This window comes from Erinaceus europaeus, chromosome 4 (assembly GCF_950295315.1).
Source record: "Erinaceus europaeus chromosome 4, mEriEur2.1, whole genome shotgun sequence".
Lineage (NCBI taxonomy): Eukaryota > Metazoa > Chordata > Mammalia > Eulipotyphla > Erinaceidae > Erinaceus > Erinaceus europaeus.
Genome location: NC_080165.1, coordinates 91,141,346 through 91,167,581, shown reverse-complemented (window position 1 = coordinate 91,167,581; position 26,236 = coordinate 91,141,346). Strand labels below are relative to the sequence as shown.

Sequence of the window (26,236 nt, the reverse complement as noted above, 5' to 3'; positions counted from 1 at the left end):
ATTTTTTTATTTTATTAGTGACTTAGTATTGATTTACAAAATTATTAAGATAACAAGGGGTATAATCCCATACCTTTCCTACCCCATCCCGTTCCTTCCATTGGAAACTGTATTAATTTTCTCAAGATCACAGATATGGGTTGACTATTATTTCTATATCTATCTATATTTATATATATGCCCATGTTCTATGGCCCTGCCTTTTCTTCCTTTCTCAGAGATAACTGTACCTACTGCCACTTGAGAATATCCTTCCTTTTCCCTCTTCTGTCTTTGAGGTTCTGATGGAATTGGAGTTCAGAGTCCTCTGGTCAACTTTCCCTCTCTGGGAGTATGGATCAAAATTTTTTATGGGATACAGAAGATGAGAGTTCTGGCTTCTGTAATTGCTACTCTGATGGGCACAGGCTTTGCAGGTCAATCCATACCCCCAGCCTGTTTGTATCTTTCCCTACTGGGATAGAGTAAAGCTCTGGAGAGTTGAGGTTCCAAGACACACTTGTGAGGTCATCAATAGTAGCAACTTATTAAACATATTTGAATCACTTTTTAGCTCTGTTAACCAAATGTTTATTATAGTCTCATATAGACAAAAGCACAGATCTATCTAATGTACATGAAAATATCCGAAGTATAGCTACATGTAAAATGTGTAGCTCAGATGTCTATATGTTAAATGCCCAAATACAAGTAAGCAGTTACAAAATAAAATCTCCCTTAAACATACCAGTATTTTTGATCAATTATTTTCCAGAGGATTACCTCTAGTGCTTAACATTTATAAATAACAGCCAAATAAACAAACTCTCTGTGAGTGTACATGTAAATGTATATAGTCCACCTGTAGGGGAACTATAGGGGTTATCTATGACCCACATAGTCAACGACTGCCACCTCTCCAGATTCAAAGGAGGTCTCGAAACTTTACATCAGGCTCAACCTGACGCTGTTGACTGGCTACGGAAGAAGGGCAAACGCTAGAAGAAGAAGGGGTTATCTATGGGGGTGGGGATGGGGATGGGGACACAGACCTTTGGTGATAGGAGTGGTGGCAAAAATGAAATGCATCGTCTGTTGATCTAAATAATGTTAAGAATAATCCCGCTTCTTTGCCGCATCTACTGCGAGAATGAAGACTATTCTCAGCAACCAGACCGTCGACATTCCGGAGAATGTCGACATCTCTCTGAAGGGCCGCACGGTCATCGTGAAGGGCCCCAGAGGCACCCTGCGGAGGGACTTCAACCACATCAACGTGGAGCTCAGTCTCCTCGGAAAGAAAAAGAAGCGGCTCCGAGTTGACAAATGGTGGGGAAATAGAAAGGAACTGGCTACTGTCCGCACTATCTGCAGCCATGTACAGAACATGATCAAGGGTGTTACACTGGGCTTCCGATACAAAATGAGGTCCGTGTATGCTCACTTCCCTATTAACGTTGTTATTCAGGAGAATGGGTCTCTTGTTGAAATCAGAAACTTCTTGGGAGAAAAATACATACGCAGGGTTCGAATGAGGTCAGGTGTTGCATGCTCACTATCGCAAGCCCAGAAAGATGAATTAATTCTTGAAGGAAATGACATCGAACTTGTATCAAATTCAGCTGCATTGATTCAGCAAGCTACAACTGTTAAAAACAAAGATATCCGGAAATTTTTGGATGGTATCTATGTTTCTGAAAAAGGAACAGTTCAGCAGGCTGATGAATAATCTCTATGGTGTCCAACCACACAAGCAGCAAAATAATGGATGATGTGTGATCTCTTAAAAGATGCAATAAAAGCCATTACTGGTTTGGAACTTTAAAAAAAAAAAAAAAAAAAAAAAAAAAGAATAATCCCACTCTTGGTTACACTAATCTTTTGGGTCATCTTTCTGGATTCTATTTCGTTAATTTCTAATTATTTTATAATTATAATCTTGATTATTTCCTATCTCCTGCTGATATTTATTGCTTCTGTTCTAACTGACTCAGTTGTGATGTTAGGAAGCTAACTTAAGATCTTTGCTGTTTGTTAATATGGGCCTGTATTGCTATGCTATAAACTTCCCTCTTATAAACTGTTATAAATTTCCCTTTTGCTGCATCCCACAGGATGAGCTCTTCATTTTCATTGTTCTCCAAGTAATTTTTAATTTCTCTTTTGATATCTTCAGTGACTCAGCTATTATTCAGAAATGTATTGTTCAATCTCCATAGTTTGGGTATATTTCTTTGTTTCTTTTTGTGATTGATTTCTAACCTTACCACCGCATGGTCAGAAAAGATACTTTTTTATTATTTCAATATTCACACATTTACTAAGGCTGTCTTTGTGTCCCAACACATGGTCAACCCTTGAGAATTTTCCATGTGCACTTGAAAATAATGCATATTCTATAATTTTCTGGAATAGCTTGAGGAGAATAGGTGTTAGTTCTTCTTTGAAAGTCTGATAGAATTTGTTTGTAAAGCAGCCTGGACTTAGACTTTGATTCTTGGGAAGGTTTCTGATGACTGATTCAATTTCTAAACTAGTGATTGGCTTGTTTAAGCTATCTACTACTTCCTCTTCAGTTAGGCTCTGTAGGTGGTATGATTCTATAAATGCATCCATTTCATTTAGGTTGTCCAATTTATTTCCACAGAGATGTTCATAATATTCACATATGATATTTATATCTCCCCATCTTCACTTGTAATTTCATCTCTTTCATTTCTGATTTTTTTTTTTTTTTTTTGCCTCCAGGGTTATTGCTGGGGCTCGGTGCTTGCACTACGGAATCCACTACTCCTGTGGCTATTTTTGAATTTTTTTTTTTTTTTTGGATAAGAGAGAGAATTTGAGAGGGGAGGAGGAGAGAAAGATAGACACCTTCAGACCTGCCTCACCACTTGTGAAGTGACCACCCTGCAGGTGGGGACCCGGGGCTCGAACTGAAATCCTTGCGCCAGTCCTTAATACTTCGTCCTATGTGCGCTTAACCCGGTGCACTTCTGCCTGCCCCCCCATCTGTTTTTATCATAGCTTTCTCTCTTTTCTTTTTGTGAGTTTAGCCAGTGGTTTATCTATTTTATTTATCCTTTCAAAGAACCAGTAGTGAAATAGGGTTTCAGGTGTCTTTCTCTCTTCCTTTCCATCTCCCCTTCCCCTCTCAATTTATCTTTGTCGTATCAAATAAAAAAGAAAAACCAAAAAGGGAAAAAATGGTTACCAGAGAAGTGGAGTCACCATGTAGGCACAGATATCCAGTGGTAACCCTGGTGACAAAAAAAAAAGGAGGAGGAGAAACTCGCTCATATGTACCCATTTGATGAACCAATACCGTAACCAGTTATAATATAATGCTAAACAAATGTTTTCTGAACATGATTCTGAAAGAATAGGACCTAGAACTCTGATTAAGGCAAAATACCAGATTCCAGTATTTTTCCATCCCCAGTCCCTTCACATAAGAAGCAGATCCCAAAATATTAATCTTTTCTGAGACAACAGTGCTCGCTCCCACTTAAATATGTAACAGCAACATCATGGCAGGTTCCTCTTTCTATGGAAGAAGTTAAACAATGAGGCACAGAGGCATAAAGTGGACTCCTAGGAATTCACAGCTTTACAGGCAGAAAGGCAATATTCAACCTGATTTTAAATAAATAAGTAAATAAATAAATAAAAAGAATCTATTCCCAAGGGTAGGGAGATGACTCAGCAGGTAGAACATAGGACTAATATACACAAGGCCTTGGGTTCAGTCCCCAGCACTACTTATGATGGAACAGCGTTCTGGTGTCTGTCTCTCATAAATAAAAATATAAATTTTTAAAGGTATTACCCAAACAAATGCTATACACAATACATAATAAAAATATAATGACAATGTAAAATAGAAGCAAGAGATACCATCCCCTCCCCCAAATATACAGAAAGCAGAGAAGGAGAAAAGAATGTGGTAGATCACAAAAGTACATTCCAGTGAAGTCTGTCTCTAGCTAAAGGTAGCCAGAAATTTGACTAAGATTTTTTTTAGAGCTATTTGACAAAGGAGGGAGCATCAGCTCCTGGAGGCACATCCTGTAACTAAAAAATAAATAAATAACACTAAAAGAAAATCCATTTCACTTCTGCAGAAAAAAAAAGAGAGAGAGACAGAAAGAGAATTCACTATGCATTTTAGAAGCATTTGGACTTGGAGATACCAAAACTTCATTTCATAACCCCCTCCCAAACTTAGACCAGGAACGAAACAATACACTAGTTCTGCTCCTCAAGTGCTGGTCTGGTTCATGTAGCACAGAAGGCTGAGAAACACAGGCCTATTAAAAAATGTCATTCCAATTATTTCCCATCCCTTTAAGGCTGTTTATAGGAAGCATTATTGAGTTTAATAGCATTTTAAAGGCCAGGCTCAGTGGGTGAAAGGTTAAAAGTGACAATGTGCTAATACACTACTGCAAAATGAGAACACTAAATTATGTAGAAAGGGTCACCCTCACACACACACACACACACACACACACAGAGAGAGAGAGAGAGAGAGAGAGAGAGAAGAGCGCTTCATTGAACTTTTAACTAAAAACAGGGCATCACCAGGCACAAAGGCAGTGACATTGAGTGTGCTTGTGTAGTCATAACAAAACCAAAACCGTTCCACATGCCATGTTCTATTAGGAGCACATGAATCTGAGCTCTTAGTTGCAATTAGACCAAGAATGTTGATGAAAGGACTGCTTCCAGTAAAGTGTAGCGAATGGAGATTATCCTTGTCCTGGTTCCACTATGGGGCAGTTCAGGGTGACCTCAGGCAACATAGTCTGCCTCTATGACTCCAATTTTCTTACTCATTAAAATATCAACAATAATGGTAGTTAGTCTTTTGTTTTTATTTAACTTAATTAATTTATTCCCTTTTGTTGCCCTTGTTGTTTTTTATTGTTGTTGTTATTGATGTTGTTGTTGTTGGATAGAACAGAGAGAAATCGAGAGAGGACGGGAAGCCAGAGGGGGAGAGAACGATAGACACCTGCAGACCTACTTCACCGCTTGTGAAGCGACTCCCCGGCAGGTGCGGAGCTAGGGGCTCGAACCGGGATCCTTAAGCTGGTCCTTGCGCTTTGCGCCATGTGCGCTTAACCCGCTGCATTACTGCCCAACTCCCAGTCTTTTTTTTTTTTTTTTAAGATTTTATTTATTTATCAATGAGAAAGACAGGATGCAAGAAAGATCCAGACATCAATCTGGTACATGTGCTTCTGGGGATTGAACTCAGGACCTCATGCTTGAAAGTCTAGTGCCTTAGCCACAGTGCCACCTCCCAGACCACGGTAATTAGTCTTATCAAGTGCTAACTCGGTGTCAGGCAGGCCTCTAAATGCTTTATCCAAATTATCTCACGTAATTCTCACAATGATCCTACACTGTAGATACCATTGATAGTAATATTCCCATTTTATTTTTTAAAAAATGGAAGGGATGAAGACATAGTTCAGCTGGTAAGGTGAATGTCCTGCCATGATCATGGCATAGGTTTAAGCCCTGGCACCACATGGGAGTACCTGGCAGCACTAAGAGAATCTCCAGTGTTGTGGTGTCTCTATATCTGAATAAAAGAATTGGCCCAAGAGATGAAATCACACATGCAATACAGCCCAACAAAAAAGCAAATTAATAATGATGATGATGATGTATGTTTGTAAGGAGGATTTTAGAGGCCCTTCTCACTCTCAACTCCAAAAGGTTACTTATCACTTCTAGATTCCACTTACCTGTCACATCAGAAACACAAACTTATACTGACAATCTGCTGAGAGATGTTCCCAAAAGTCTGAAATACGTTAATGATTCTCCGCCTTGTGAAGACCAGGTCTGGCTATCAGTTATGTCTGGCGCAGAGAGAGAGCAAGGACTCACTCTTCTGCTAACCCACCAGCTTAGCCGCCTCCCCCAACTCTGAGCACAGTTTGCCAGGTACCCCAATCTGTTTGCTCTTCACTGCAAGTTGGTAACTGAGCACCAAAGATAAAAGAAGGAAAATAAATAAATAAACAAACAAATAAGGTTAGGATAAAATTAGTCTCTACACATTCCTTTTAGGCAGCATTCACTTCTCTGATTTGGCTTATTCTGTTAATTTTCTGGCAGACACACACATACACGTTGCCACCTAGAAGGAGCTGTGTTGGCAGGAGAACCACTGAGGACGGGAGAGGGTATTAGGCTTTGTGTTCCCAGAAGCAGCTCCACTCCAAACTGTCTGTCCCATAGAGCCACTGCTCCCAACAGAGGCTGCAACAGAGTAGCATGTGGCCAAACCATAGCCCCCAGGACATCAAAGATTCTGATTTCCTGCTTCCTTAGATTGGTACAGGGAAAACTCAGTGAAGTGTCCACCAGGCCAGTTCTGCCTGCTCTCAGGATGCCAGATGCTCTCTGCTCAGACTTTCCCAAAGTTGATTTTGCATCTTTATGCTGAGGCAGTGAGTGACTAGGAAAATTTCAGCCAGATAGGAAAACATCAGAAAGTCACATCCAATTTGATGGAGAAGAATCTTCTTTTTTAAAAAAAGAGAATATTTTAGTCTTTCTTCCCTGGAATGACTGCTCCCAGGTTTCTGTTTCAGGGGCATCCCACTTGTTCAGTGGATCACCTGCATGCATTCTTTTAAGGCTCAAACTGGACAGACAAGAGTTTGTGGTTCCTCTCTGACACAGTAAGAGGCAAATACAGCCAAAACAGAAATGCTTTTCACTCTTGATTCTCCATTTTGGATGACTAGTGGCAAGTATGTGTTGAAAAGATTCAGTATTAACAGCCATGCTAAGTTTTATATTTGATTAAAAACTGATAACACATGCTTGACAAAAACAAAATCAGGAGAGCTATAATAAAATTGTATTACCTGCTTAATTACATTCATCAATAGTAAAGTCTGAATTTTAAATTAAGATAATTTAAAAGGATTTAGAAGGATTAGAAAGGGTCCTTTGAAAACCTGAAGTTGTTAAGAATCTGTGAAGTTGGACTTAAATTTTTTTCAATAATATGCAGCAATGAAAATTATTTAGTTGGGTGCTAAATATAATTTTCATAGTAGAAATCCTTAAAAATAGTTATAGAGTATCCACAAAATGAAATTTAAAAAATCAAAATGTTTCACTAGTAAATAAGCACAGAAGGCAATAATACATCAACTGAGTGACAAAAAAAAAAAAAAAAAGATAAAACCCATAAAAACAAAAGACTAAAATGTCTGAAGTGCCCTTAATGGTAATTACTATAAGATGAAGTGGATTAAACTCACAGTGATGAATCAGAGGTCGACAAAACAGATTATAAAACATGATACTAAAGTTGAACTTAGAAAAAAGATACAGATATAGATGAGGATTGAGTCTACCATGCTGTTCATCTCAACTACTAAAAACAGGAGTTCACTTAAGGAGAGTGCTCCCTACTTCCATTCTACACACACCATAATTATAAGACTTCATACTTAGGCAGTCTGTACTTCTATAGCGAACTTGACATACTATGTGCTTATGGATAGACTTGGATAAAATATACACATTTGCCTACATTTCTTTAAAAAGTATATATTATATACATATATAACCTCATTTTTCCACTGTTCCTCTTCAAAAGAGCACTCTGGATCAGTAACTCTAGTACTATTATTTAATTTCATGCTTCACTTTCCTTCACCTCCCTAATTTGTTCCCTTTATATGGGCAGTACAGGATACGTATTCACTATTTCTCCTGGAAACTAAAAGCTAAATGTAAACAGAGAGGTGCTCACTCAAAGCTATTTTTAAAAATATCACTTAGGATGTATTGCTCCTGTATCACATGGCAAAGTTCAGACTGCACTGTGGGTATTGTAAAAACACACACAAAATATTTTTCCTTTTGGACAAAAACCACCTGCTCTGGTGAAGTATCATCCTAAAAATCAAAACAGACCAAAAAGAGATGACTTTTTTTTTAAAAAAAAAGAATTTTTTACAACAGTATTTTAAACTTTTAAAAAAATGTTTTTATTTATTGCATAGAGACAGAGAAGCATTGAGAGGGGAGGAGGAGACAGAGGGAGAGAGACAGAGAGACACCTGCAGCCCTGCTCCACCACTTGTGAAGCTTTCCCCCTGCAAGTGGGGACCAAGAGATTGAACCTACAACCTTGCGCACTGCAATGTATGCAGTTAACTAGGTGTGCCACCGCCTGCCCCCCCCCCTTTTTAAATTGCCACCAGGGTTATTGCTGGGGCTCGGTGCCTATACTACAAATTCACTGCACAGTGGCCATTTTTTTGTTTTTTCTTTTCTTCCATTATTTTTGATAGGACAGAGAGAAATTGAGAAGGGAATGCTCTCTACTCAAAACAGCAACATGCTCATTGTGGTATCTACCATTCCAGCATCAGTAAAGTCTTGCTCTTCCACAGATGGTTAAGAAACCGAGATGAGGCATAGGCTTTGTACACAGGTGAATATAAAGCCCCTTTATTTCCTACCCCCTACCCCCACAAACACACCCTGTTACAACAGAGCATCCTGCTCCCATGAAACATGCATTACGACAAAATTCTGGGTTGGCCTCTAGCCTACTCTGCATGAGTCTACAAAGTCTTGCAAACGAACACCTGCACAAGGGCATCTCATCTGTAGAATTTAACAATGATGATTTGATTCGAGCAAATTAGATCAAGACCAAGGAGGTTAATGAAAAAACATCCAGCATTTAAATATCCTTGTCTGTCAGCAAATAATATCCACCAGGGGATATTCAAAATCATCTTCAAAGTAGCAAAGAAAAACAATAACTTAAAAAAAGAATAGGGGTGGCTAGAACACGTGGATCAGTAAGAAAATAAGATCTAAACCCAGAGGCATGGTCTGAAGTTAACATTTCCCAAACTTTTCTACAAACCAGTTTCTCCACACTCCTAAACCAAATAAGCAAAAGTCCCAGCAAATGTCAACATTTAGGTTAAATGCCATTTTCCAAGATTTATCTCTTTCATGCAGACATGTACAGACACAGCCATTTGGTTACCACCAGAATTTCATTTCCTAGTTGAAAGTGCTATTGTCAATAATATTATGAAGTGCAGAGTGTTTTTCTTTTTTCTTTTCAGCCTAGGAGGCCAGTCTCCATCACAACCCCATAGCACCCCAGGAGGCTGACTGTGACCCCAAAACATGTGGCCCAGAAAGAAAAAAATAAAAGGGCTGAACCCTGGTCTGAGCTCAGTCTGTTGGTCCCTATAGGCTAACAGGCAGCTAATGGTACCCTGATCCAAGGACAATGTGCAACACACCACCTTCAACAACTGTATTTTCAGGGGATAGAAGGAGCAAGAACTGTCTGGGACACCAGTGACCTTACAGAAAGAAGCACAGATTTTTATGCAAGACGATCACACAGGAGCAGTGTGTACAGGAGGGGAAGGACACAGACACATAGGCTCACAGATACACACATAAGGAAGGAGAGAGGACAGACTAGCCTGTTGTGGATGCGAAGTGGAGGGGGCAGAATGCAATTCTATTCCTTCTCCTCTTCAGCCACAGCTCTGTCTGTTGACTGTACATATACAATGAGATGGACACAAGGCCACGGCCTATGGAGGGAAGATTAAAGGAGGGCCTTTGAGAGTCAGTCCCAACAAAGTGCTGGGAAGGAAGACAGATCCAGACTCCTCAAATGCCATAGTTCCACAGTCCTCCATGAATCCTGAGCACCTAGGAGGAAATCTGGAACCCCTTCCTTGAATCCCAAGACTCCACAGTCACCACATGCAGTTTTACAATCTTTGCCCCCTCAACTCCCAGATAAAAGAATGCCCCCTAGTCCCCATCATGAATAGCCTCCCAGGCAAGGAACACACCAGTCAAATGTAAATCCCAGCCAGATAAATCAGAATGCAAAAGTTCCTCTATAGCACAACAAAATCACTATTAGAATATATATATACATATATATATATATATGTATATGTATATATATATATATATATATATATATATATATATATATATAGGCAGCTGAGACCAACCCCTGCTCCCCACCACAACCACACCTGCTGACTGAGAGAAGAACTGTGGCCATGTAACCCTTAGCCCCCACATGAAGAACTTCACCAGACAGGTTCGCTGTACTTGATCTGTATTCTGAAGGAACAGTCAGGCTAAAAGGATACAGGGCAGGAGTTGCCCACAGGAGAAAAGTAGAAAAAATATAATTCCTATGACTGCTGTGTGTAAGGTGGTGATAACCCAGAAAGACTGGCAGGAACCAAGTCCCTATGAAGTACCTTAAGGCAGGTATAAAAGTTGGACTACATCCTACATGTGGGAGGTAACCACTTAGTGACGTCTCCCTCTCCCTCTCCCTCTCCCTCTCCCTCTCCCTCTCCCTCTCCCTCTCCCTCTCCCTCTCCCTCTCCCTCTCCCTCTCCCTCTCCCTCTCCCTCTACTATAGTACTGCTCAGCTCTGGCTTGTGGAGGTGCATGGGATTGAACCTGTGAGCCACTTAGGTTTTATTTCTTTTTAATATTTTATCTTATGTTGTTTATTTTGGACACAGACAGAGAGGAATTGAGAGGTAATGGGGAAATTGAGAGGGAGAGAAAAAGAGAACACCATTTCACTGCTTGTGGGGACTGGGGGTTTAAACCTGGGCCCTTGTTCATTGTAATATATGTGTTCTACTGGGTGTAACACTGACCATCCTCTGCCACTTAGGTTTTCTAAAGGGAGGACAGTACAATGAGATTGCTACTGCAGAGAGTTTAGTCTGCTCACAGACTAGAGGATGGGCCAGGAAAGGCTGGGAAGCCAGGAAGCATAGGGGCCAGTTAGGAAGGAGCTTTAAGGTCTATGTCAGGGCTGGAGAGACAGCTCATCTCACAGGGTGCATGCCCTGCTATTATGCACACAACTCAAGTTCAAGTCTTGGTTCCATATGGGAGTGCGATGCACTGAAAAAAAGCTCTAATGCTTTGTTTCTCTCTATATATCTGTGTGTCTCTTTCCCCACACCTATCTAACTGACAAATTCAGTCTGGGAGTGGTAAAATCAAGCCTGGGTGAAGAGCTGACTCAGAAAAGATAAAGAATGAGGAGGGGGAGCTGTGGGGATGGAGAAGGGCTACAATAGCAGATATGAGTGAAGGTAATGCTAGACAGAACAATGAATTGAAGTGAGGGGATACTCAAGAGGAGTGCTCCACTCTTGTTCAAGTTGCAGATACTACCATGATGCCAACCTGACTTCCCTGGACAGAGGACCTCACCAATGTGTCCTGGAACCCCGCCTCTCCAGAGCCCTACTCCACTAGGGAAAGACAGAAACAGGCTGGGAGTATGGATCGACCTGCCAATGTCCAGCAGAGAAGCAATTACAGAAATCAGAACTCCCACCTTCTGCACCACATAGAAATCTTTGGTCCATACTCCCAGAGGGATAAAAAAAATAGGAAACTTCCAATGGAGGAGATGGGATACGGAACTCTGGTGATGGGAATTGTATGGAATTATACCTCTCTTATCCTACACTCTTGTTGATCATTATTAAACCACTAATAAAATTAAGTAAAATAAAATAAATATTTGCAGTGAGCAAAAACACACAAAAAAGATTTTCTTTAGCTCATTTTAAGAGTGCACTATAGAATGTATATAGCATATACGATATGTATCAATCAACAGTTATCGCTAGGGCATACAGGAGGCTACTAGTAGTTAAGTTTGGGGAGAGTCAAGAGTTACACACAGTCAGTCAACTGCAAGGGGTTTGGTGCCCGAAGCCCCATGTTGTTCAGGGTCAACTGTAATTTAAATAGAATATGCGAGGTTCACAATAGCTACTCAGACTATCAGGGTATAGCAGCACCAACAGCATCTGAGGGAAACCAATGGTAGTTCAGGCTAAAAAGGGGCAGGGGGAAGCAAGTGGAGACTGAGATGTAAAGTCAGGCCACCAAAAACCTACAAGCCCCAGCAGCCAAGAGAGAACATTGCAAGGAGTCAGAGCTCAGCACTGATGAACTTCCAGGGAGGTCAAACTGACCTGGGACTGAAATGAGGCTACAACAAGGACAGCAGCCTTCATTGTTTGTCTTTCTGACATGACTCAGCTCACAGTACAGCCTCAATAAATAGTTGTAGAGTGAAAGGATGCATGAAGATTCTATCAGACTTGGGGACAAGAGGTTGCTCAGGGCCTTGGTGAGTCAATGTTGGAAGAAAGGAGGGTGGCAGAAGCTGGCTGTGCCATGGGTGAACAGGAAACGGAAGAGTGGAGTTGGAAATCTGGATTGTTCCTTGGGGTGGCCACGAAGTAAATGGGGTGGATAGACAGAGAGGAATGGGAAAAGCTAGAGCTTAAGTATGATGAAGAAAAAGACCGTAAAAAAAAAAAAAGTGGTTGGATATGCAAAAAAGTAAAAAAGTAAAGGGAGTAGGGGAGAGGGAGACTGGAGAGGCAGATATCAACTCAAAGAGTATTTACTTAGGAAATGAGAACTGTGAGGAGAGACTCTCAAAGGCAGCAGTGGCTTGGGTTGCTCCCCTGTGGGGACACACCACCTCTCAGTTCCTCAACATCCCTACTCCCTCTGAAGTTCTGGCACTTGCCCAGATACAGACATTAAGTATAGAGAGGCTGTTCAGTCATCACACCTTGATTTGAAGTAACTCAGAGAAGGTGGAGGAAATTAAAGAGGAATGTGAAAGACTTGTAGGGAGAGAGGCACAGAGAAAATTAACGTGTACACTCTCATGATAGTCACAACAGAACTAAGAGATGCCTCTGTTATTTAACCAGCCCTTTCCATGGACATCACTACTCTCAGCAGCCACTATTTTACTGTCATTCATTTCCCAATAGAGAAAGGCAGGGCTACCTGGATGAATTTCTGGGGAAGATGGTTGTTCTGCGGGTTTCAAGGCCAAGAACTGCTAGCAAGCTGGCCGAAGAGCTATCAGGAGGCTTCCAGCTTTCTATCAGTCTATCAGCCTGTCTGGTCAAACCCACAGCTGTGCAGGTAAATGCCTACTGTGGGCCAGGATCCACATTCTAAGATCTGCAGAGATCACTACCACAGCCACAGGGTTGATTCCAGGGCTTTCTCTTGGATGTTATGACAGCCATGATGGGTATTCTGAATATATATAATATAATATAATATAATATAATATAATATAATATAATATAATATAATATAATATATATCAAGGAAAGCATGAGGGGACCAGAGATATAGCTCACTGGGTAGGGCATATGCCTTGCTCTCTGTGTATGTGACCTTGGTTTGAGTCCCAGCACCACATACAAGGTGCTATGGCACTGACAGAAGCTCCGTGGTCCAGGAGGTGGTACAGTGGATAAAGTATCGGATTCTCAACCATGAGGTCCTGAGTTCTATCCCCGAAAGCACATGTACCAGAGTGATGTCTGGTTCTTTCTCTCCTCCTATCTCTCTCATGAATAAATAAATTCTAAAAAAAAAAAAAAAAAAAAAAAAACCTCCAACACTCCAGTGTCCTTCTCTGTCTCTCCATCTGAAAGAAAAAGAGACCTGGGAGTTGTGAAATATATGTGAAATATATATTAAATATATGTGTATGAGGCTCAGGCTCCAAAAAGAGGAAAATAACAGAAGTGTGTACGTGTGTGTGTGTGTGCGCACGCACACACACATACATATGATTAGCATTTGTGGGCAAAATAGCAAAAGCAAAAAATGGCTGGGAAGATAGTTTCATACCCCAGAAACATGTTTTTGTTTGGTACTGTCTCTAGAAAAAATAAAATTCTTAAAAATATAAAGCTAATCTTTCAACTACACTTTTTTTTTTTTTTTTTTTTTTTTTTTAGTGTGTGCTCTAGGCAAAGCACAATGCTTAGGAGATGAAAACAATAAAACAACTATAAAGCCAACTTCCTTCTGGCATGTCTCAGAAACCACAGTCAGGAACAAGGCTGTTAATGTATTTATTTCAGAAATGATAAAACTGATCACTCTTTACTGCAATTCAGGCAGCATTAAAGTCACTACATGATTACCTCATGTGAACCTCAACAACCCTAAGAGGAACAACAACTAATGTGTGAGCTCTTATTAAATGCCAGGCACTGTGCAGTGCTAAACACCAAGCAGGCAGGGATTACCTCATTTAACCTCCAACACTAGAATGAACTACTGCACCATTGCTGATGCTGTTTATTGACCTCCTTCCATAGACCAAGGACACTCAAAACACTTAGACATTATCTCATTTAATCTTCCCTGAAGCTCTGAGGTACAGAATAAGCAAGACTCCAAAAGTTTAACAAACTTGCCAAAAGGCATACAGAACTAGTACTGGAACCCAAGACCATTGGACGATACAATCGGTATTTTTAATTGCCCTGAAATCGAGTGATCAAAGCAAGGCTTTATTATATGTAGTTAGTTTTTTAAAGATTTATTATTAAAGTCATGTAATAGAGAGAGGATGTGTCATTTCAGAGGGAGAGAAGGCAGAGAACCACAGCAGCATATGGGGTGCTGGGGACTGAACCAGGCATGTATGACCTGTATTCTACTAGTTGAGCTATTTCCTCCTGACCACAGGGCTAGCCTTAAGACAAGAAAAAAATGTCCTGAATCAGGACACAATCAGGCAAATAACAAGTAGAAGCTCTTTTCCTTTCTCAAGACAGACTATGACTTCATCTACCTTTACACCCCAGGATCCTGGGTACAAAGATGGAATTCAATAACTATAGGGAACTGTTCTGAATTTGGAAATTTGGGGATCCTCTCAAGGAAGACCTCTGGGAGGGAGAAAGCTAAGCCAGAAAGACATACAGAGAGTAGAGAAGTAGAGAGGAGAGGTGGGGGTTCGAAAAGAATCATTATGATATTGAAATTGTTCAAGGGAAGGCCTCAAAATAGAATCATCTAGCTTAATAGAAGACAGAGAGACCTTGAAGGACCATACACATTGTGAGCTGACTTTAGATTTCAGCTGTCCCCAATTCAAGCAAACTAGTCTGAAAAGGAAACAGGCGAGGAAATCCAGCTCTGTCTCCTTAAAGTTTGCTTGCTTTTCTCCCTTCCTTCTTTCTTCCCTTCCTTGAATCCTTCCTCTGTATCATCATTCATTTGTCCAATTACTTGAAAGGCAGTTGAGGCCCCAAAAGTCAGCTATCTTTGTCTACTAAGTCCATCAATGAGGATGTTATCTATTCTAGTGCTATAGGAATTTCAAAACCTTGCTTCCCAAAATGATTCTAGTCAAGATTAAGAAACAACTGCTTCCCTCAAAGTAAGGGAGATAATGCTTTAACTTTTTCCAGCCAATAAACTCTTTTAAAAAAAAAAAAAAAGTATCATGTTAATTAACTAATGATTCTGAGTTCCTCTGTGTGAAACTGTCAAGTAAATAATTTCCTGTTGGATACAGATATACAAAAACTAACAGTAACTGGACATGGTAAATAGAGTTCTACTTACAATACTCTAGAAACCCCTCTTGGTCTCTGATTGATAAGTGTGCAAAACAATGGGATAAGAGAAGAAAATGGGTTTAAGTTAGAGCCTGTATTTCCCTAGTCCTGGAACCTCTAGAGTGGGGCTCACTTTCCTGCATGCTTCTCTCAAGTCATACCAAATGATATTGTATCTGCCAATCCCAACCTAAGGAACAGGAGTACCAACTCAGCAGGCTTCACTTCAGACTGTGTCCAGAGATGTCAGGCATAGAATGTCAACCCTTCACCCTCATTACTTGGGTGAGACCTTTCCTTTCATAGTATTCTCTAATTCCATTCCAGGAGGTTCACTTCCTAACAAAGTCCCAAAACCTAGATATAGACTAGGTCCCATGAGACAGAGTATATGTTCACATGTATCCATAAACTAGGGCAAAATATATACCTGAAAGCAAAAATATACAATAGTCTGTAGTGAGTCAGTATAAAGTTCATAATGAAATAGTGTCTACTTAAGACTTAGATACACTCCTCACCTACTTCCTATTACATTTCTCTCACTCACTCCAAAGCTAACCTTATCAAAGCAAGGACTGCAAAATCTGAATAAGGGTAAGAGACTGGCATATTTTAAAAATGACTCTTTAGTCACTATCAGGCCATCCCATCAGCTGGGGCCCTAACTGGGGAGTCCTGAGATTCCCAAACCGACATGGTGGGCCTAGACCTCAAATAAAGCCCTCTCTCCATTGTTATCGGTCATTTCTATCAGCAACAACACAATAGACCCCTTTGTGGGCCCCCATAGGACCTTGCCCTCAACTTGGATCAACCATGGTAGAGAATGTTCCATCCTCCGAAGGGAGGATAGACAACATATTCTATGCTACACCTGAGGAAGATGGGTCCTGATATTGGAGCAGCTTGGAATGTTCCTACTCATGACCACAGAATGTGAGCTCAGATCCACAGGGATGCAGAGGTCACATAGGCTACTAAGCTGAATATGGGTCCCAGATCACATCAAATCGATGGGGTTTACAGTCAACATATTTATACCCCTTTCCCATATTATGGAGATACTCTCTTCCCTGACACAGCTTTCTGGTTCTTTTTCCAACCATGACATCATCTCCCCAGACAATAACTTGGATCCACCTGCATATCAGATTTCAGGCTCAGGGGCATAAAGAAAAAGAAAGAAAAAAAAAAAAACTAGTATAGCCACAGGCCCTTTGGAATATAACTGAAATATACCTACAAGCTATCTACAAAATGGAGGGCCCCCCAACTCTTCATCTGCATCTGCACTATTCCAGCCTTTAGGTCCATGATTGTTCAACAACTTGTTTGGCTTTATATGTTCACTCTCTTGTCAACTACCAGGTCCCAGATGCTAGCATGATGCCAAACAGACTTCCCTGGACAGACAACCCACCAATGTGTTCTGGACCTCCGATTCCCCAGAGCCCTTCCCCACTAGGGAAAGAAAGAGGCAGGCTGGGAGTATGGATCAACCTGTCAACACCCATGTTCAGCGGGGAAGCAATTACAGAGGCCAGACCTTCCCCCTTCTGCATCCCACAATGACCTTGGGTCACTACTCCCAGAGGATTAAAGAAAAGGAAAGCTATCAGGGGAGGGGATAGGATATAGAGTTCTGGTGGTGGGAACTGTGTGTAGTTATACCCCTCTTATCCTATGGTTTTGCCAATGTCTCCTTTTTATAAAAAAAAAAAAAATTTCAAATATGAATAACAATTTTCATACAAAAAAAGTTTAAGTGACACTTGAGTATTATATGAACTAACTGCACAAGGTGGAAATAAAGACATTAAATGTTCCGCCACTTTTAAAAAGCAAGGATGGCCCTGATCTCACTAGAGATAAGCCAGTAAGTAGCATAATGGAGATCTGAGAAGTAGACACTACTTCTCTTAATGCAACTAGGAAACATCTGTCCAACAAAATTGCTGTCAGAGCTTACAGTATTTCAAACTCTCACTTTACCATCCTTGCTGATTGCCTTTGGACCTAAGTATGCAGCATTCAAATAGGAGTTAGAACAGAATCTGGTAGTGCTGCTGAGTTGGATAAGTCTGCACTTACCCCTCTAGGTCTGTTTTTCATCCTACAAAATAAATAAATAAATAAATAAATAAATAAATAAATAAAGGATGACCTCTGGGAAGTGTATCAGCAAACTTCTGGAACTCTGGCTTCAGCTGAATCCACACGAGATTAGAGGGCACTAGGTGAGTAATTCATACCTGGCTCCCTCCCTGCCAGGCAGATGTAGCACTGACTCCTCTATCAAAAGTCTAGCTGCTTGCCCTAGCGACAGCATTTTCTACCATTACCTCTCTGTTGTTCTCTCTTTGCCGTACCTCTTCAGAAGATGTATCCACATCACCTCCAATCTCTTCAGCCTTAGGGCTACTGTCCCACTTCTATAAACCCTGGAGTGCTCTGCCATCCCTTGTCTGTCTTCCTATATCTCATCCAAACACTTGTTAACAGTGCCTTCCATAACCTTTTTCTAATTACTCTGTTTCCTGTGAGACCCTGACAGAGGTAGTTATGCTCCTAGAGTAAAAATCTTGATACTAACACCATGTGATAATAACATCAATGATAAAACCACTGGCAAATGCAACTGGGCCCTGCAAATCTGACTTCCAGCCCATACACACATGCTGGTAACACTCCTTGAGAAACTAGTCACAAGTAGACAAACAGCTATACTCTAAGGGCCCAATAAGTTCTTAGTGGCAATGATGTTGAAAATTAGCAGAAACAGCTTTCTTGGCACTGGACACCCCCCTGGAACTGATTTCACACAAACTCTGATCAAGACAAACCAACACTGTGGATCTGTGACCATCTGTCCAGGTGTCTCAAGGGCCTTTTCTGAGAACCAGAGAGGGTGTGGACACCATCAACCTCAGGCTACATATAATGAGTCTTGAGGCCTGGTTTCAGGAACATTCCACCACTTGCCTTTCAGTATTGAATTTGGAAAAACATACTCAGTGTGAGTGGGGACTGACTTGAATACTAATAGATAAAGCTTTTTAAATAATACCTGACCTGCTCCAGTGAGGACCTCAAAGTTTCTCAGCTTTGGTGCACTACATAAAAGGCTTACTTGAGCCAAAGAGATAAACGAGGGAATCCCTATCCCAGTATCTCCCCTGACACAAAGAGAGTATTTTTCCCATTTATTTACTTATTTATTTATTTTCATGAGAGAACAGAAATTGGAGTGAGGGTGGGCCTGAGGAGAAGAGAGAGTAGAGTGAGGCGTGAAGCCTGCAAACAAATGTGCCACTTATCTCTGGGATGTCTTTCTACCTTTTCTTAGAGCTGAGTAGCCTGGGGGCAAGCTGTCTGCCAAGCCTTCCTGCCTGTCCGTGTAAACACTCTGGCACCAGCTGGGGTTTGGAATCTGCTCAGTCTCTGCCAGCTGGCGACCTGGAGATGGGTCAGATTAAAGGAATGTGTAATGAGCAAGGGGATGGGAGACAGAGGCTGTATTTACACAGAGGGGGTCTGCAGGGGTCAGGAGGCACTGGCCAAGAGGGCTCTGGAAGTGGAAAGTATGAAGGGAAAAGGACAGGGGTGTCCACCGTGCCCCACAACCACGCCCCACCCACATGGCCCAAGGCTGTTAGATTCATTTATTACTCTCCTTTTAAAAAACTGACTTCTTTGTCCCCAGCTCAGTCTCCCCGCCCCCCACCTCCCAAACCAATTACACACAGCCTTTTGAAAGGTTCACAGCTGGCTGCTCCAGAGAGGCTCAGTCTGAGCAGACAGCACAGACACTCAATCCTTCTCGATCCCAATTTGTGAACGTTACAGGGAAACCCAAGCCACGTGCTGACAAGCAGGCCTTGGGCCATGTTCAGCCCCAGACCAGGCGTGGGGGAGGGCACAGAGAGTAGCAATCCAGGATAGCCATGCTTTCAGTCTTAAGAGAGTTGAGGCTCCCCCCCATACCCCAAGCAAAGCCCATAGGGCAGGAATTAGGAGGAAACAGCCAGACAAGGCCATTCAGGGCTTTTTGCTACTCTGTAGCGAGTGTGGGTACTGAAAACACTCTGAAGTCAAAAGTCCTAGTGGGTGTGGGTGGCTACACCTGCTAGAAAGGCCACCTGCAGCCCTACAGAAGCATCTGCAAATATCTGTCCCCGATAGATAGATAGATGATAGATAGACAGATAGATAGATAGATAATAGATATAACTAAGAAGAGGAAGTAGGTAGCACTGGAGAGCAGAAAAAAGACCTGTCTTAAAGAGATCAGCCATCAACTTCCTGTGAAGCCTTGCTGACTCAGGACTTTTATATTTATTTTATTTTATTTTATTTTATTTTATTTTTATTTACTTATTTTGGATAGAGTTAGAGACAAATTGGGAGGGAAGGGGAAGCTAGAGAGGATGACAGAGAGACACCAGCAGCACTAATCTACCACTCCTGAAGCTTCCTTCCTGCAGGTGGTATTGGAGGCTTAAATCCAGATCCCTGACTTTATAACATGTGCCTGCTTACAAAGTACACTACTGCCCAAACCCAGGATTTTTTATATTTTACAGGCTTCTTTCACATGTTTCTAAGACAGGGAGTAATATATTCAAGTGCAGAGTTCAAACTTCAGACTCTGCTCCCTTGGGAGTCCCTGCCACACTGGCTGTCCTTTCCAGTGGCTTTCAGATCTGCTTTTCATATTCATATCTTTCTCCAGAGGCTTCTCCTACATCTTCACTGAAGCAGCATATCCTCAACTTCCCATTCAGCATGCAAATTAGCTTTACTTTTATATTCTAAAAAACTTGTGCTCTCTAGAACAACAATGGTAGAAACCGCCCCACTCTCCAAAGGGAAGCTAAATTAACATACTCTGCTACTGGAGGAAGACTGGTCCCGCAATGAGTGCAGTCTAGAATTTTCCTAACTATGTCCATGAAATGCAAGCTTAGACCAACAGGGATGTACCGGTTACACAGGCTCCTGTGCTAAATATGAATAGACATGGACCCTAGGTCAGACTGATGAGGTTTACCGTTAATGCTACTTAAATAATTTTCCCATTATTTGGAAGCTACTCTCTACCCTTATCCAGCTTTCTAGTCCTATTCCCAACTCTGGCACCATCTTGCCAGACAATACTAACAGCCCACCTGCATGTTAGCTGTCAGGCTCAGGCAAAAATTAGTAAAGTCATGAGCCGCTTGGAATATACCTAAAATAGACTTCCTTAGCTTCTTCCAACAGGAAGACCCCAATCTCATCGGCTAAATTCTTACCTTTAGGTTCCTGATTATTAAACAATTTGTTCTGCTTTATATCTTAATACTTTTCAACCATCAAATTGCAGATGCTCCCATGATGCCAATCTGACTTCCCTGGACAAATATGTCCTGGAATCCCACCTCCCCAGAGTCCTACCCCACTAGGGAAAGATAGAAACAGGCTGGGAATATGGATTGACCTGTCAATGCCCACATCCAGTGGAGAATCAATTACAGAAGCCAGACCTTCCACCTTCCATACCCCATATAAATCTTTGGTCCATACTCCAGAAGGGATAAAGAATAAGGAACCTTCCAATGGAAGGGATGAGATACAGGACTCTTGTGGTGCGAATCATATGGAATTGTACCCCTCTTATTCCACAATCTTATTGATGATTATTAGATCACTAATAATTTTTTAATGTATTGAAAGGCAAAAAAAAAAAAAAAACCTCAGGAGACATCCCTGACTTTGCCCACATTCCAGGCTGCTTTTAAGAGCTGCCCATCTTCCCTAACAATCTGTTGGCTGTTGAGCTGGTTTTTTATTGTGTCATTAAATCCAGCATTTTCCTTCCAGAGCTACTGAAAAGCTTCACTTCACCTCTCACTAGCCTGCAAAAGAGACTTCTAACAGGACTGTCAGCATCAGTACTCCACCTTCCTTCATTCCCTCCCACCATCTCAAATGGAAGTGAGGTTATACATAATATAAACTATAGACACTCATTTTCATGGCTCTCCCTGTTTACAATATAATGTTTAGCCCTTTTACTTAATACTCCTGAACGCCTTCCCTCTCCACCCCTGGATATCATTACCCTCCCAAACTCAGAATGATAGCCCTGGGTGTCCTAAACTGTCGTATAGAACAGTATTCCATCACATAATCTCCAGGATCAATGAACATTTGGCACAGATATACAACACTGATTACTACTATGCTTAAGGCGCTGACAAATTCTGCAGTAGAGTAACTTGTGTCACATTACATTTCCCAAACCAATCTGGTCCAGGAACTTTTTATAGCACTGTATCTCTATGCTTTCCTTGATTCTCTGAATGCTTTTTCTTACTTGGAATTCCAGCTTTCTACTCTATATTCCATTTATGTCACTGCCTGGGCCATCTTTTGAGGGCTACCTCTGTCTGAACACCCTCTGGAAGCCATCCTCCCCACCATCACCCAGCTGCTTCCTATCCTCATACATGAAGCAGTCATGTTTCCTTGCTGAAAGGCAGAAAAATACAATAGTTAATATCCTAGATTTTAGGACTAGGCAGTGGTACATCCAGCTGAGTACACACATTACCAAATACAAAGACCTCCAGTTCAAATCCCGGGTCCCCACCTGCAGGGAGTAAGCTTCACAAGCGATAAAGCAGTGCTGAAGTTGCCCCTTTCTCTCTCTCTCTCTCTCTCTCTCCTTTTCTATCGCCTTGTCCGCTTCTCAGTTTCTTTCTGTTCTGTCATATAAAAAGAAAAGGGGGGGCTTGCTAAAAGGGGGGCTGCACTTTGAATTTAAAATGAGCTGTGTTAAAAATCCCTATTCTGCAATTCTGCCCTTACTAACTCTTGAGTTGGAGTTGTTCAGCTCACTCAGGGTAGACAGAGAGGACAGAATTAAAGAGGATTGCTGAGGAAATCATTTAACAATTACTTGGCTTTCTTGCTTTTTTTTCCATCATTGCTCCATCATTTATCATTGTCTATGTGCCTTCTAGAGGGGAACGACTGGTGCCCCATGGCTAAAAGCTGTCCCTTGCCTCATTCTTCCTACAACATTAGTCAGCTTTAATAAATACACATTGATAAGATAGCCAGCTCACCTTCCACCAAATAGCAAGTAGTTTCTTAGAAAGGTCAGGCACCAACTTCATGTATAAGTCTAGGCAGGGAAGCAGAGGCATTAGCCTTTGCCTATCAACAGAGAAAGAGAAAGTGTCTTAATATTCCTCAGTGTACCTAAGTCCTGTAACTTCACTGACCCTTACTGCAGTGCCTGCTCCCTCCTCCTCTTTGTTGACTCCACCCTGAAGGTAAGTGGGGGATCCCACCTCCCCATACACAAAAGTGAACAGGTCTCACCCCAAAGTGGACGAGGTAGCTCATTTCCACAGCCCTGAACAGCTAACTGGGCAACAATGAACTACTGTGTTGGGGTTTAAACTTTAAATTTTCGATTGATTTTTTTTTTTTCTTTACAGTTTATATGTTTACCACAGGCCATTTCACTCATGTGACTTGTTCAGTTCATATCTGGACGTGAGGAGTTTCATTTCCACTTAAGAGTCAATCCTGACTTGTGTATTTATTTATTTATTTGTGGTGCTTCTGTATGAACTGCTCTCAATGACTTAAAATACCTCACTCTTCCTTCTGAGCCACTTTTCAAAAGACTTCAGAACAAAGCAGAGCTTTTATTTATTGTAGGTGGAAATGACATCTCTCAGCTCAAGGGCAGAGGCTTATCTTTCCAGCATCCCCTAACTGCTCTGCTGAACCCCCTTCTCCTACTCTTTCTAATGCTTCAAGCTTCCCCTTCCTACCCCCCACCACACACACAACAACCTCCACCCCCTCTCTCCAGTCACCTTTCCTCATCTCTAAGCAACAGGCTCTGTCACTAATTCAAACTTTCCACTTCAAAAATGGAAATGAAAACAGCTTTAATGTGCCTTTTCTGGTCATCAAAATAACACCCTTCACTAGGGGGAGGAGGATGAGTAGGTCCAAGCATGGGTTAAAATAAAATAAAATTACTAGAAATTCTATCACATCAAGCAAACCAATGATGATATTTGGAAGATTGTTTTCATTTTATTCTTCCCCCCCCTACCCCCCTCTCTGTCTTGTAGAATCAAGGCTTTGTGCGTGCTTGATTTTACTGCTCCAGACTACTTTTTCATTCAGACAGAGGTGCACACACACAGAGAGAAAGACACCACAGTGCTCGATCTTCCTCTGGTGCCAAAGAACTTCCCATGTAGTACCGAGGCCTAAATCTGGGTCATATTCATGGCAAGGCAACCATTCCATTTAGCGTGCTGTTACTGATTCTACATAGTTTTTTTTTTTTTTATCTTTTTTACAAAAATAAAATAAATTCAAATTTTATTTTGGTTCTCACTAGAGCTTCACCAGGTTGACTTTTTGCAGACTGAGAGAGAGAGAAACAGAGGGAGAGACAGACACAGAGAGAGGGAAAGACACTACAACCTCTGTGGAACTGGTATCCTATATACACTGTAATCTTACAATCTTCTAACCCACTATGAAACATAAATAAATATAAATAAATGACACCACAGCACTGAGCATTCTCCCATGCAGTAGGGCTCAAGCTTGAACCTGGGTCAACTACATGGCAAAGCAGGCACACTACCCAGGTGAGCTATTTTGCCAGCCCTATATCTAAATTTTTAGATAAAAAGACCCACACAAATATGGTATCCTGAAATCTATTTAAAAAAAAAACACGATCAAATATTTTGGACATCATTCCATTACATTTTATATCGATATTAAGTCAACATCTATTGGGTTGTTGGAAAAATCATGATGCATTTTTGCACAGAAAAACATATGACTTTTCTACCAACCCAATAAATTGAACTAACTGACACCTTACTAATAGGCATTTAGGGACCACCTCATCTCTTACAAATGCTAACATCTCACAAGATTTGGATATAACACTGAGCAGAAAAAAAGTCTGCATTTGGTCTTTGCCTTTTTTCTGACCTGGGCCAGTTTACCCCTCTTTAGGCAACCTGGTGACCAACCCCCCCACCTCCCCACCCCCGGCTCTCGGGAGGTCACCATATTGATGACAAACTTAGTGCGGACATCCGATTGGCATAGCTCACTACAACCCAGAACTCCTGGGCTCAAGCAGTCCTCCAGCCTCAGCCTCCTGAGTAGCTGTGACTACAGGCATGCATGTCACCATGCCCAGCTGGTCTTTGCCTTTTTTATTACAATCACGAAGAATAACAGCACCCAGGCATAAGAACAGAGTAGAAATAAAACCAGCTATGCCAAGAGGAAGAACTGAGGAATACTGTTTATAAATGTAGTGTTCAAGAAGTAACACTAGTCCTTCAACAAAAGCCACTCAAAATGTAGAAATTTTATCATTTAAAAAAATATGTATGCTGGGGGCCAGGCGGTAGTGGAGTGGGTTAAGTGCACATGGAGTGAATTGAAAGGGACCAGCATAAGGATCCCGGTTTGAGCCCCAGTTCCCCACCTGCAGGAGGGTTGCTTCACTAGCAGTGAGGCAGGTCTACAAATGGCTATCTTTCTCCCCGCTTCTTTCCAACATGTCTTCTTTCCCTCCTCTCTTGATTTTTCTCTGTACTATCCAACAACAAAAACAGCAATGGCAACAATAACAGTAACAACAAGGGCAACGAAACGGGAAAAATAGCCTCTAGGAGGAGCGAGCATAGTGCAGGCACTGAGGCCCAGTAATAACCTTAGAGGCAAAAGGAAAAAAAAAAAAAAAAAAAAAAAAAAAAAAAAAAAAGCTATGATAATGCTACCACATCAAATATCCTGAGAGGCTGATGTCTACTTAATTTTGTCCTCACAAATTTTCTTCCAACTAGGGAAGTAACAGTACTAAAACCACATGGTCTTAAACTTAAAGAAAGGAAAAACATGAGGGGGTGGTTCTGCAACTTTGGGGACTTGACAGAGGGCATTCATGGGGACCCCCATGGGCTTGGGATTAGAGTTCAGAGCCTGTTAGAAAGAAATACTCTCAGCAAAAGGACCAGTCGGCACATTTCTTAATGGTTCAGGGCCCAAAGAGCATTGAGTATGACCATGTACATGGTGTTTTGAAATCAGTGCACTAGAATGTACAGATTACTGCAGCAGTGTTCTTGTTTGTCTGTTGAGCACTAGGTATTGAACTTGGGGCCTCACAAATGTGATACATGTATTTTATAACTGGGCATGTCCCTTGGATTAAGCAGCACTGCAGTATGAAAATGAAAGGAGCAGAAAAATGGCTACCCAATGATGACTTCAATAGTCATGGACTTGATTACTGTTCATGAATGACTAACAGGATCGTGGCTGATACCAGGCTCTGTGAAAGTGCTGTGCATGCAAAATTAGCTCACTTCATCTTTTCTGAAGCTCAATGAGATGGGGTACAATTATTTTCATTCCCATTTTACTGACAAAACAACTGGGCCACAGTTAAGTAGCTAGTGAAGGAAGGGAGATAAAAAAATTGGGCAATTTGAATTTAAAGCCTGCATTTTCAACTCCTAAAACACTTCACTCTTTTAGAAGCCTCAAACAACCTGGCAATATGAAACAGAGAATCAGGGTACATATTCAAATGACCAAGGCAAAACTGACTCTCAAACCTGCAAGCTGTATTTAGGAGAGTTTGCAAGTTAAACATCACAATAAACCTTTTCTATGAAGAGCTCTCTGTACTGTAGGACAAGAATGCC

At 41.3% G+C, this 26,236-nt stretch overlaps 2 protein-coding genes across 2 annotated transcripts in view; one reads left to right on the top strand and one right to left on the bottom strand.

Annotated features, from left to right (window-relative positions):
* Positions 1 to 26,236, bottom strand: part of TRAM2 (translocation associated membrane protein 2) — a 102,780-nt gene that overhangs the window by 54,216 nt on the left and 22,328 nt on the right. The window lies entirely within an intron of this gene.
* On the top strand, positions 1,103 to 1,798 carry LOC103107702 (large ribosomal subunit protein uL6). Its single transcript, XM_007516511.3, has one exon. The coding sequence runs from the start codon at positions 1,130 to 1,132 to the stop codon at positions 1,706 to 1,708; it is 579 nt and encodes a 192-aa protein (XP_007516573.1). The 5' UTR covers positions 1,103 to 1,129; the 3' UTR covers positions 1,709 to 1,798.